The sequence below is a fragment of the Chelonia mydas genome, chromosome 11, assembly GCF_015237465.2.
Source record: "Chelonia mydas isolate rCheMyd1 chromosome 11, rCheMyd1.pri.v2, whole genome shotgun sequence".
Classification (NCBI taxonomy): domain Eukaryota; kingdom Metazoa; phylum Chordata; order Testudines; family Cheloniidae; genus Chelonia; species Chelonia mydas.
In genome coordinates, this window is record NC_051251.2 from 12,642,497 (window position 1) to 12,655,068 (window position 12,572).

Here is a 12,572-nt window from a genome sequence, read left to right on the forward strand (position 1 = left end):
CAGCCTCTGATTGGTCAGTCACTGGAGACAGGTGGAACGCCACGGACACTGATGGAATCACTCCGGATTTACACTGCTGTCACAAGGGGTTTACCTTGGCGTTGTCCTTTCTAACTGAAGTTTTAAAGCGATTTTCTCTAACACAAATCCTGCCCCATTGACGTAAATTACAAAATTCCCATTGACTTCAATGGGGTGAGAGTTTCACCCAACATTTGTTTACAATGTACGTTTAATCTACTGCAATGCTGCCAGCAATACCAGCCATGTTTCTGTAATGCAGGAGGACCAGTGCAAGCACAGAGGGTTAAGGGCTTAGTACAACTGACAAAGTGCCCGGAGCAAGTGGCTATTTCAGCTCCTGGTCATCCCTGAGCATGAAAATAGGAGATCATTAGAATCATTAAGCGAGTCTGTTAACTAATGGCTCTGCTATTTCAATCAGGCATAAGATGCTGCAAGTGCAAAATGTGAAGTCTCTTGAGGCCAGGTCCATAATCGCTTATGCCTCCAGAGACATGTGCGGACTTGACAGCAGCTACTGTGCCATGCTCACACCATTTCACACCACCACAAGGGTGCTTGTTTGGGAAAATGGCTTGCGGCTTATTAAAGTAACAAACGCTTCAAGTGCCAGAAACACAGATGTCTTCAGCCATGGTCTCGGGAGATCAGCAGGATCACATGCTAGGGGACACACATACATTATGTGCTGCTTGGGCCAGGAACAGTGTTTGGAAATAGAGAAAATATCTGTAGTTGCTATGGTTTATGAACAGGCGTGCTGAGAATCCCACAATTAATTCAGCGGACAAGTGACTGCATGGGGGCTATATTTGGAAACTTAACCCACTGGATGCTTTTAGGTATGACAGTAGATGTTTCTGATTTCTTCAGCCAGGTTTGTGGTAAGAGTTTTGCAGTCATCTAATGCCAATATTAGAGAGGAGCACGGGCCATGAAATTCAGCATTTAGATCAGGGGTGTTGGTTCTCTAGCCAACGCATTTTAAGTCATCCAGATTCCTTTGCTCTCTTCAGGACTGGCTTTCAGCCCTACCAGTTCAAGCAGCTGTTTAGGGACCCACACAGTTAGGGGCTTTGTGGCAGCTCAGCTGACAGGCTGCACCAATCCCAAAATGATTGTGACCCTTCACTGCTCCCCAACTGTCCCCCACTGCTATGTCTCCCCTTTCCCTCCACTGTCTCGTGCTCTGTTGTACATTTGGGAGGGAAATCTCTGTCACCTGTGCTCTCTCAGACTCCTCAGTGGTGTCTCTCCCAGAACCCACCTCACTCCTCCTTTTGGTGCCATATCTTCAGAGTATCCCTGCTACCCCAGTTCAAAAACACACCCCATCATTTCATATGGAGGCTGACACTATGTCTAGGGACAGGAAGAAACAAGGCAGCACACACACACACACCATAGAGCCTCTCTCTACCCCATCTTGGTGGTCTCTCTATTGTGGGAGAATTTAACAGCAGGATCTAGAAAATGGCCTCATGTGGGACAGTAGAGATATATGGGCGTAGGACCAGAGGTGGCGGCACTGACCTCCTGATGTTTCCCTCCCCATCTAACCCAGCTTAGCGTTCCATGAACTGTAAGGTCAGCCCTGACTCAGTTTCCCCAAACATTGATCTTAGTTTCCTTAAAAGCCTGTTTTGGAGGAGGACTTCAAGCTTTCTCCTTACCTAGAATCTGCTAAGGCCGCACTTACTGGGGAGCACTCAGCCTTTCTGACAAGCAGGCACATTCAGCGGTAGCCTAGCACCTCTCAGGAGCGGCATCTTATATCAAAACAAAAAACAAATGCAGAAACAACCTGGCTCTTTGAGGACTGTGAGATTGGACTTTCCACTGGGAAGTTCCGAGTAGGTGAACTTCATCACACAGTTATTCACGGGGTAGACACACAGGACCGAGTGCTGGTCATCCGTTTCTGGAATGGAATGAAATGAACATTCCTGAGGTTCTCTTAGCAGCGTAAAGGAGCCCAATGCATCTAAAACACATGTTAAACAGTGAAGACATTCTGCAGCATTTGGTGATATGGCATCTCCACATGGTGACATAACGTTCAGACATTTGTTGTTCAGCTGTTTTCTTTCTGCAGGAAGAAAAGCCTCTACCATTCAAAGATCTGGCCTCAGAGCTGGATGTGTTTTCTGGAACGCTATAGCTCTGGGGACTTTGAATTCCTTTAAATACAAGGAGCTTCCTGTTGGTACATATGGTGCACATTACAGAACAATTCAAATAGCTGAAATAGAAGAAACCATTAACACTAGAGGGAAGAAAAAAAAAAAACACAACCCAACCACGGTACCTTAGCTTTGCATCTATCATCTGGATGCTCTTCTATGAACACAATAAATGGCTGTGAAGGAAATGTCTGGGTGGGTTTAGCCTACTTCATACAAAGAGAGAAATTAATATGGGTCTCGAAAGAAGGTCGAGCAAATCAGAACCTTTGAAAAATCCATTTGCAAGTTCAGCAGCACTTCCCTTCACATACTGGAGGAGTTGGGGGAAAAATACATAACAAAGAGAGCCTGGAAATGAGCGCAATCTGATTCTGATTTGTGAGGAAGGTTGAGGTTTAAATAGAACAACAGAGCACTAGCAAACAGGAAGATCTGGAGAGATCAAACTACTCAGTGCTGACATCCTTCAGTGACGGGCACTCTACAGACAGCCAGATCGCTACACTGGGGAGCCAGTGTGGTCTGGTGGGCAGGGCACCACCTTGAGCATGAGGAGAACGGGGTTCTAATCCCCTGCCTACTGCATGACTCTGAGCAAGGCACTTCCCCTCCCAGCTTTAGCCCTATTTAGGCTGTAAGATCTTCAGGGCAAGGACCATCTCTCACTATGGGTACGTTCACCCTGCAAATCAGAGGTGTGATTCAGCTCGAGTAGGCATGCCCAAGCTAGTTTTAATCTAGCTAGTGTGGCTAAAAAGCAGCCATGACGCAGTGGCACAGACCCCAGCATGGCTAGGAACACGAGTATATACCCAGGGTTCCAGGCAGGCTTGTACAGCCAGGCTGATGCCTGGGCCACCAGTCACTCTTTTTAGCCACCTTAGCGAGATTAAAGGTAGGGCGCATATCCCAAGCTGCAATCACACCTCTGACTGCAAGGCAGACACACGCTGTGTGTTTCTACAGTGCTTTGGCTGGGATTTCTCGGCATTAGCATAACACAAGTAATAATTAACGATTATGCACACAAACATTTTGAAAAAATTAAACTTACACTCAGTGGTGCATGTAACAGTAAGATACTCAGGGCAAATATAAAAGCTGCCAAGATCTTTTCTTTCGACAATACCACCCTATGCAGTTCAAAAAGGAAGCCATTTTTCTTTTCCTTTCTCTTGCTCTTAAATTTGGAAAGCTGTGGATAAAGTGATGGATATAGGTCCATTTTATGAGGAAAGCAGTGAACTGTGGACATAAATGAGGATGTTATCAAAACCACAATCCATCACTCGACTTGCATTCCAAATGTGCTCAATTGTTTTATCTCCGGAAATAATCAGGAGGTTTATTTTTTCAAGACTGAGACGGAAGTGGGGAGTGTGTGTGGCGGGGGAGAGGAATAAGTTGAGAGAGAAAAGGTGAAAGTGGAGGAGTGGCAGGAAATTTAGAAGACTTGTTTGAAGTAGGAATTTGTTTTGTTTTTTTAATGTACCATAGAAGAAAGAGCAGGCTGTTTGTGCTATTGCTGCCATTATAACTAACAGGCCGTGGTTTCTTCGGAAATCTTGCCATTGCAGGGAAGTTATAACGTGGGTGCAAAACAATCAGTTTGATTTCAAATTTGCTGCCCTGACCAGTCGCAGTTCCAAGTAGATCTTTGTAGTGTTTAAAGCAGAGGGCTGAATTCCATGTAAAATTAAGGTCGGTGAGCTGGGGTACAAATTTCAGAGTACTCACGGTTCCCTCTCAATCCCCACTGGGGTCAGTGCGACGTTTGCACCATGATCAAGGGAAGAATATGGCCTTTGTGTACTGACTAAGCTTGTAGGCTGGGATTTGCAAATGAGTCTAAAGGAGTTAGACATCCACATCCTATTAATTTGAAACAAGAGCAGGGCAGCTAACTTGCTTAGGCACCTTGAAAATCCAGGCGACAGTTACCATTGTTAGTAGTAGCTGCTGAGTGCCTTCCTCTCAGATTCAGTATCAGTGGAAAAATGATCACATTTATGAGCCTGCTACTTCACCCTATTATTTTTCTTCCTTCTGCATTTCCTCTGTCTCTCTTTTCCTTTCTGTCTTTGACCTGGCCTCCCTAGGGAAATGATTACCCCTCTGTTACAGTAACGGCTGATAAGCATGCAGTGATACAGCTGTACCCATGTTAACACTAGTGTAAGTAAATATCAACATTCCAGGCTTTAACAAGCATCTCAAATGTGCACTATATAGCGTGACTATACTGTCAGCCAGGTTTTGGTCTCAGTCTTAACAGGCTTCAGATCCTTTAGTAATTGAAATTAAAAAAAAAAAAAAGAATAAAAACACAGCTCCTGGCCAAAACAAGAAAGTTTAAAACCCTTGGCTGTTAGTTGCCCTGCCCCATCTTCCAAAACAGCTGGGGAGCTTGCAAACCACAGGCATGATCCTGTGCTTCTACCCAGCGCCATCTCCCAGGGTGCAAGTCAGCACAAAAACGTGGCCATGTGTGTTGCAAGACTTAGGCATGAGAGTGTAACTTCAACTTACACCCCTGCATTTTCTGCCTGCAAACAAACAACAGACTAGCTACGTGAAAGTAGCTTTTTGTGGTTAGAAGAGGCTGGAGGGGTTTAAAGTGGCCTGATGACCTTGCAGCTTTTGCAGTGAGCTGTTATTAAATGTAGTGTCACAGACCCACTGTTCGAATCTCTTGGTGCTTGTAACAAGGCTGGAAATAATATGGGAAGAGGTAGAAACCCCACTGCTCACATTGTTTAAAACTAGCTCAAAGCATGTGAGAAGGGAACAGACCCTGGATGGCAGATTGGGAGGAAGCTGGAAAAGCTCAAGGTTACCTATCACATTTTCACCACAAATTGCTGATTCTATGAGGGGAGAAGGGGGAAAAAGAACAGTGAAAAAAGTTACAAATGTGAAAGGTTAGAGATGACCTAATTTATCTGCTCCTTCAGAAAAGGCCGTCCATTCCACCCCAATGCCCGCATCTTTCTATGCCAAGCCCCTCCCTTAAAGCTCATTCTTCCAAGAGGCCTAGAAAACATCCCACCTCTATGAAGTGTTCATGTTACAGACACAAGGAGGGAGTGTGCCATACAAACAACACCACAAAAAATGTTGCTCTAACAAGATATTTGCTAACTCTTCCTGCTCAATCACTTTCCATTGGGTTGCATCCTGTTCCCCTTACTTCATGTATTAACTATAGCCAAAAAGCACATAACACAACTCAGGTGGTCTTCATATTCTTTACTCCTAGGCCATGTGTGCACTAGTAGCCCTGGACAGTGTAACTTCATGGCTGCCCTAAATATTGCTGGCTGTTAACAGCTCTTCAGGGCAAGGATCTTGACTTCTTACCTATCTATAATGGGCCTAGACATCCTTGGTATTATGTATATAAAAATATCTTTTTTAAGTAATTTTTGCTTCACTACATGGCCAAAGCTTCTCCATCATGATTAATTTCTCCTGCTGAAGGATTTATTTGACTGGGATCTTGGCAAGTTTTGGCAGTGCAGACTGGTATGGGTGTATCACTTAACCAAGACAGCTTCGTATTAACTCTATGGATCACAATGTTATTAGGGTGTAACCAGGCATGCTAGTTTTGCATTGTCCTTGTCATCAGAAACTCTCCCATTTACTCCTGCCTCTGTAACAAAGCAGAGAAAAATCTAGGTGTATCTCTAAGACCTTCCAGAAGGAAGAAAGAGAGCAGACTCCCACAAGGCAATTAATTGAATATGAAATTTTACTTAAAAAAACATTGATTCAGAAGATAGAGCCAGCATAGCAGCAATCCTCAAAAAGAAAGCTGACAGCAAAAGTGCAGCCAGCATGACTTATGTAAACTACATATTAAAACCAAACAGAGAAACCTATTTGATTAACAAAAATGGTTCTTCACTATTAAGAGATGAGGTAGAAAACTGGTTGATTTTACTTTTAAAAACAAATCAGTTGCATGCTCATAATGTACCAGGTGAATTGAAATGTAGTGTTTAGATCAGAGGTGGGCAAACTACGGCCCCTCCCCTGCTGTTCCCCCTCCCACGCAGACACGCTGCCGCGCGGGCAGCAGAGCTGCGAGCTCCTGCTGCTCTGAGTGGCATGGTAAGGGGGCGGTGGTGGTGGCGCACGCACACAGCAGTTGGGGGGGGGGGGGGTTGGGTAGGGGGTCCTGGGGGGCAGTCAGGGGACAGGGAGCAGGGGGCAGTTGGATGGGGTGGAGGTTCTGGGGCGGTCAGGGGCCGGGGAACGGGGAGGGTTGGATAGGGCCTGGGAGTCCCAGGGGGCCTGTCAGGGGGCGGGGGTGTGGATAGGTCAGGGCAGTCAGGGGACAGGGAGCAGGGGGGGTTGGATCCTGGGGGGCGGTTTGGGGCGGGGGGGGTCCCAGGAGGGGGCAATCAGGGGACAAGGAGCAGGGGGGATTGGATGGGTCGGGGGTTCTGAGGGGAACAGTTAGGGGGCGGGAAGTGGGAGGGGGCGAATGGGGGCAGAGGCCAGGCTGTTTGGTGGGCATAGCCTTCCCTACCCAGCCCTCCATACAGTTTCGCACCCCAATGTGGCCCTTGGGCCAAAAAGTTTGCCCACCCCGGTTTAGATTCTGAATTCCAGATCTAATCTGAATCTAGTAACATTTACTGTGTCAAGATTACAAGTGTTACGCGTAGCTGATATGGATACGAGAATAAACCCAGCATATGGTAAATAGTTGGATCTGGGGTGAACATTGTAACAGTGAAGAGATTATAACCTGGAGGTAGGAAAATGGATTAGCCTTTCTAAATCCAGATTTTTATTTGTGACCTACTTTATGGAAAAGCTTCGATGCCAATCAGGGTAAATACAATTCTTTGCAAAGACCAGTTAAATCTAGCCAGTTGCAACAGCTGCATGCCTGAAGTTCCCATATGAGTCTGCTGTACATTACTTACTGAGGACATCCACACGTGTAATGATCTCATCCTTGCAGTGTTTTGGGCAGGTTTGGTTATCAGCCAGTCCTCCTGAGTTATGTAACATGCACTCAATGCAGTCCCTTCAGGAGGGAGACACAAAGAGAAAGACTAAACATCTTTGAAACCACGGGAACATGCAGACCTGCCACCCAAATTGTTTGCCAAAGGGAATCTTGACCTGTTAATCCACAGAGTCAGGGGCATGCGCAGGAATTTAAATGTTACTTCTTTGGCCGGGGGGTGGGGGAGGCATGGATCGTGAGGGGCGCAAAACTCCTCTGGTGGGGGGAGAGAGCAAACTCCCCCTGCAGAACTTCTCCTGCTCCTGGGCTGCGGGGTGGGGGTGGGGGAAGCTCCTCCACGCAGTCCAGAAGCAGGAGGAGTTCTGTGTCCCCTGCCGGTTATTGAGGGGGGGCATGCCCCTGCTTGCCCCCTTCTGCATGCCCCAGCACAGAGTCACACATTTGCATCATAAAAGAAATAGAAACCTTTTGGCCAAACTCTCCAAATTAAGGACAGATTAACCCTGGAGGTGGGGCTGAATTGCAAACTTCCCTAATTGTCTGGGTGTGTTTGTATTTGGAACTTTGGTTTAACCCACTACAGAGATGGGTGTTGGCTGTTCAATTTGGATCCAGCCCTGAATGTTTTCTAATTTGGGGATCCAGATTTCTCGTATGGAACCATCTCGGAAATGGCTCAAAGCAGAAAAGGCAGACACCATAAATATTTGTTGTGGGGCTACAAGCATTTAAATGATCAAAGCAGCTTTTCCAGTGTATTTTCAGTCTCTTAAATCATAACCATCCCCTGGCATCCAAGTGCTCTCTCCATACCACATAGCAAGATCCATTGAAATGAAATCCTTGCTCCAGGCAGGGGAAGCGGATCTGGCTGCCAGTAATTACCCAGTAGAACCCGCATTAGAACAAGGCATGAAATGACCTGTATTGGTCACTTTCTGCCAGGCTCAGACTGTTTTGCAGGAAAATTTCCCAGAGAGGCATCTGGACACCTCCAGCCACATGCTAACAATCCCTCAGTGCCTTCCCATAATTTCATGTTTGTGCCCAAAAGGACAGGCAAATTCTCCCACAATTCACTGGAAAAGACTCAGCACGGTGCAGCATACTGCTGCACAAAGAACCATGGGAGCCCCCAGACATCCTAGTGACACACACATGGGGGAACACAGGGCAGACACTGCTCACACCTGGGCTAGGCTAACTCAGGTGCCATCCCTGCAGTGAAGGCATACCCTTAGGCAGCCGGTCCAACCTGAAAGAGTGCTAGAGGCCCCTTATTTGAAGGACTTCTGAAATCAAACAAGATTTCCCTTCATGACGCAGAGTAAGCCATTAATGAGCACAGTTGGTGCGGTACCTTTTAGTGCTGCAGACATTTGGGCAGGTAGGACATTTCTCACACGTCTCTCCAAAGGCTCCGGGCTCGGTGCATTGGCATTTCCCACAGACACAGTTGCCTCTGCCACTGCACATCTGACTGTCATTCGAAACGCAACGGTTAGTCTCTGTCGAGCAGTTGCAGTTGTCTCCAATGTAACCAGCATGGCACTTGCACTCCCCACAGTGACACTCCCCATGGCCTAAAGATAATCGATAACAAGCACAAACAGCAGACGTCAGTGCAAGTAAACATACGTGTTACTCGGAAAAAACCTGGGGTTGGAATGTAGTGACTGTGCAGGAGGTAAAAAGGAACAGAGACGCATGAGTAACATTCTTGATGTTACGGAGCTGAAGGGAGGGAGGTTATTTTGGAGGGCGGGGGAGATAAGAAGATGAATGCAAGACAAGTGCTTAAGTATCAAGTTACTTGGGGCCTTAGATAGAAAGTTCTTAGTCTCTAGTTATTGTTCTTACTTTTGTAACACACAGAGTGGCCTGCAGTGGGGAAATCAGTCTGAACTTTTACAGCCCAGGGACAATAGTTTTCTGTTATAACCTACCTCTCCGGCCAACATATGACTGGCTACTACAGATTTTATGCTTCAGCCAGAGCAATCAGAATTTGGCTAACGCATGGTTATCTTCATCTCTGTTTTCTCTGTCCTATGGATTAACATTTCGGATTCCTAGAGTCCCCTTTAAAGTGTTACTCCTCCTATTCTATTACCCACTTATACAGTGATGGACATTAAAGTGCAAACGAAGCCCTGTTAGCACCTTTCAGCATCAACTCACTGCAGGAGTAAAATATTCTTAACTGCTGCAGAGGGCTCAATATATACTTTACTATGCCCATTACTATACGTTTCAGCAAAAACAACGAGAAGTACTTATGGCACCTTAGAGATGAACACATTTATTTGGGCACAAGCTTTCATGGGCTAAAACCCACTTCATCAGATGCATGGAGTGAAAAATACAGTCGGCAGAATATATATACACAGTACATAAAAAGATGGGAGTTGCCTTACCACGTGGGGGGTCAGTTCTAATGAGACAATTCAATTAAAGTGTAAGTGGGCTATTATCAACAGGAGGAAAAATCACTTTTGTAGTGGTGGATTCTAGGCTTTCAATGCCATGCAGAATGTGCCTAGAAGATTTCCTCTTTCATCTTCTATTTTTATAAGAAAAATGTCAGTAGTAGACTAAAGTTTGTTGCCGTGTCAACATGAAGACTCCAGTTAAGCGAAATGGAGAATTGTTACTCCCTGGTTTAGCATTAGGATTTCTGCTGTTATTGGATCAGTTTAAAAAAAGGGGAAAAAGCCCTCAGATAATTTAAAGTGGAGGACAGCTAGAGGTGAAGTTAAGTTCTTTCAGCATGTAGAGTTCTTCATTGTTCCAGCCTGCTAAAAGAAACATGCTAATAAAGGATACGTTTGTTTATATATCTGAAGAGGGCTTTCGAAATGGCCTGAGAATTTCAATGTAAATCCAGCTCTCCCGGTTTACCACAGAGGGAAGCAAAGAAAACCCAACCCCGACAGTGATTTAAAGCAGAAGGGCCGGAAAAGTAGCAAAAGAGCAGCTGAGCCTTTGATTCTTCACACCCACCCTCCCCGCCGAAAGCTGGCAAAGGTTCTGAAACAACACCTTTAGGAATATTGCTTTTTAAACCAGATGTGGCTGTGTCTCAGCTGCACAGAAGACGATGTTTAACAGATACATACTGCTGGGTGCTGGAGAGCTATGGTACAGTTAATATAATCTCAATACTCACTGTAGTTAACCAGTGGAAGCTGAAGCAATACAGAAAAAACAGAGTTTGTGGTCAGTTTTCTACAGTCTTCTTAGTATAGCATCAGACTTTCCTAATGTACCCCGTGTGGCAATCAATGGAACAGCCCTTGCTGGGTTTTATGCCTGGCCTCCTCTAGTTTACATGTCTCAGAAAAAAGAGCTTTCTCTCTCCATCTTTCCCCACACTCCTTCTGTCCCTCAGGTGTGGGACTTGGCTTTATTATAGAGCGATCAAAGGTTGTTAGAGTGCTCTTTACAGCACTTCCCTGTTTAATGAAGAAGGTATGTGCCATAATAATCAGGCTCTCTGATGAACTACTGGACACTCTTATGCTACCTTTTCTAGGCAGATCCCTAGATAGATTCAGATGGGTTATCATAGAATATCAGGGTTGGAAGGGACGTCAGGAGGTCATCTAGTCCAAGCCCCTGCTCAAAGCAGAACCAACCCCCAATTTTTGCCCCAGATCCCTAAATGGCCCCCTCAAGGATTGAACTCACAACCCCTGGATTTAGCAGGCCAATGTTCAAACCACTGAGCTATCCCTCCCAACCTACCTCACAAGGATGTTGGGAGGACAAATGCATTAGATTGTCAGGTGCTCTGATACTCAGGTGACGGGCGCCCAGATAAATATCACAGATAGATTCACTGTGTGCATTTTTAAAAACAAGGCCGGAAATTAGTGAGTAACAGCATTGGTCCAAGCCAGGCACAGAGTGGGCAGCTGCTGTACAAATGTTTCCTCCTCCCACTATCCTACCAGTCTATGCAGTGGTTTGTGATAAATCCAAATCCCTCGGGTTCGGTCTTTCATGTGACTGGTCCTGGTTTTGAACCTAGGTCTTAGCAGTGGAAGGCTACTGGATTAACCATTTCATAAGCCAGTTCATCATTTCTCCCTCCCCTCTCCTTTAACAGATGGAAATATCTAAGGCCTTCTTTGGGAGAGTTTTCCCACATTACACTACACAGAGGGAGGAAGTGCACCAGAATAAGCCCGGCCCACCCTCCAAATAAATCCAGTACCTCAGATTTATTTGCCAAAAAATTATCCTCCTAACTATAAGTTACAGTCCTGTTTCTCAGACACTGTCATTGATGGTCCTTTGTCAACTCAAAGGAGAAGCAGCTGCACCTATTACTGAAAATACCTCTCCATAGACTCAAAGCACCTTGCTCATCAAACAATGCAGGAGATCTGGCAGCAGTCCCTCGGGTTTGTGGGCATTAGACAAGAGCTCCAATCGTTATGGATAAACAGAGAATCCAATACAGTGGTTCTCCTCCAGCAAAGCTTCCTACTGCAGCTGTGGGACTTGGAGATAGCCTGAAAAGTCAATTATCTCAAAGGCTTTCAGTTATTGTAAGTGGAGCGTCAAGTTGTCAAGTGTGCGGTTTCATGAATCAGCTCCCTGGAAATCATGCTGGGATTCTTAACTGCTTAACCCCAGAAGGAGATTGCTTTCAAATACATATTTTATAAAGCCAAACAGTTTGCATATATGCTCATCAGCAAATTAATTACATCTTCAGTTTCCCCACTGGAAACAGTCTCATGTTTCTCAGACAAGATTGCTAAAAAAAAGTATATGCAGATTCTTCTGTTCACCACAAGCGCTCTGATTTCTCTGGCTTTCCACGACTCCTGCATTGGCAGCGGTGCCACAGCACAAATATAGGCGCTGGAAATACAGAAACTTCTTTTCTTTTACTAGCCACCTCATTTGCCCCAAAGCCTCATAAGGAGCATTCACACAGCCCCTTTTCATCCCCCATCATTTGCTTGGGACCAAACTCGCTACTTCAAACTAATACAAGCCATAAGGTGTCCGCATGTTTATACTCTCTCGAGATGCAACATTCTGTACCTGATATTGATAAGTAATCAGTAATCCAGGAGGGGCAGATGGAATAGGGTGTCTATTTTAGGCATGTAAATATCTGATTTACATATGCAAGTTGGCTGCTTGCACATGGCCATTGAGTTTCAGAACTGGTCACACCCACGCACAAATTAGCAAGTACATATATTGCCATAGCCCAGCTACATAAATTATGATTTTCTTACACATTCAGTGTAAGACTGCCTTTGTTTCTGTTTGTTCAAGTCCAATACTCCAGCCTCATTAGGGTAGCCACCTTTCTAATTGCTGGTAACCAGACCCCAGTGGCCCCCGCCCCC

The 12,572-nt window shown here is 45.5% G+C and overlaps 1 protein-coding gene across 1 annotated transcript in view; it reads right to left on the bottom strand.

Moving 5' to 3' along the window:
- The window catches only part of ITGB5 (integrin subunit beta 5), a 112,707-nt gene that overhangs the window by 1,782 nt on the left and 98,353 nt on the right, over positions 1 to 12,572 (bottom strand). The window contains exons 11-13 of the mRNA XM_007057056.4: positions 8,558 to 8,780; positions 7,151 to 7,254; positions 1,829 to 1,945 (exon numbers count right to left, since the gene is read on the bottom strand). Of these exons, the coding sequence (XP_007057118.2) occupies positions 1,829 to 1,945; positions 7,151 to 7,254; positions 8,558 to 8,780 (444 nt within the window). The remainder of the gene's footprint in view (positions 1 to 1,828; positions 1,946 to 7,150; positions 7,255 to 8,557; positions 8,781 to 12,572) is intronic.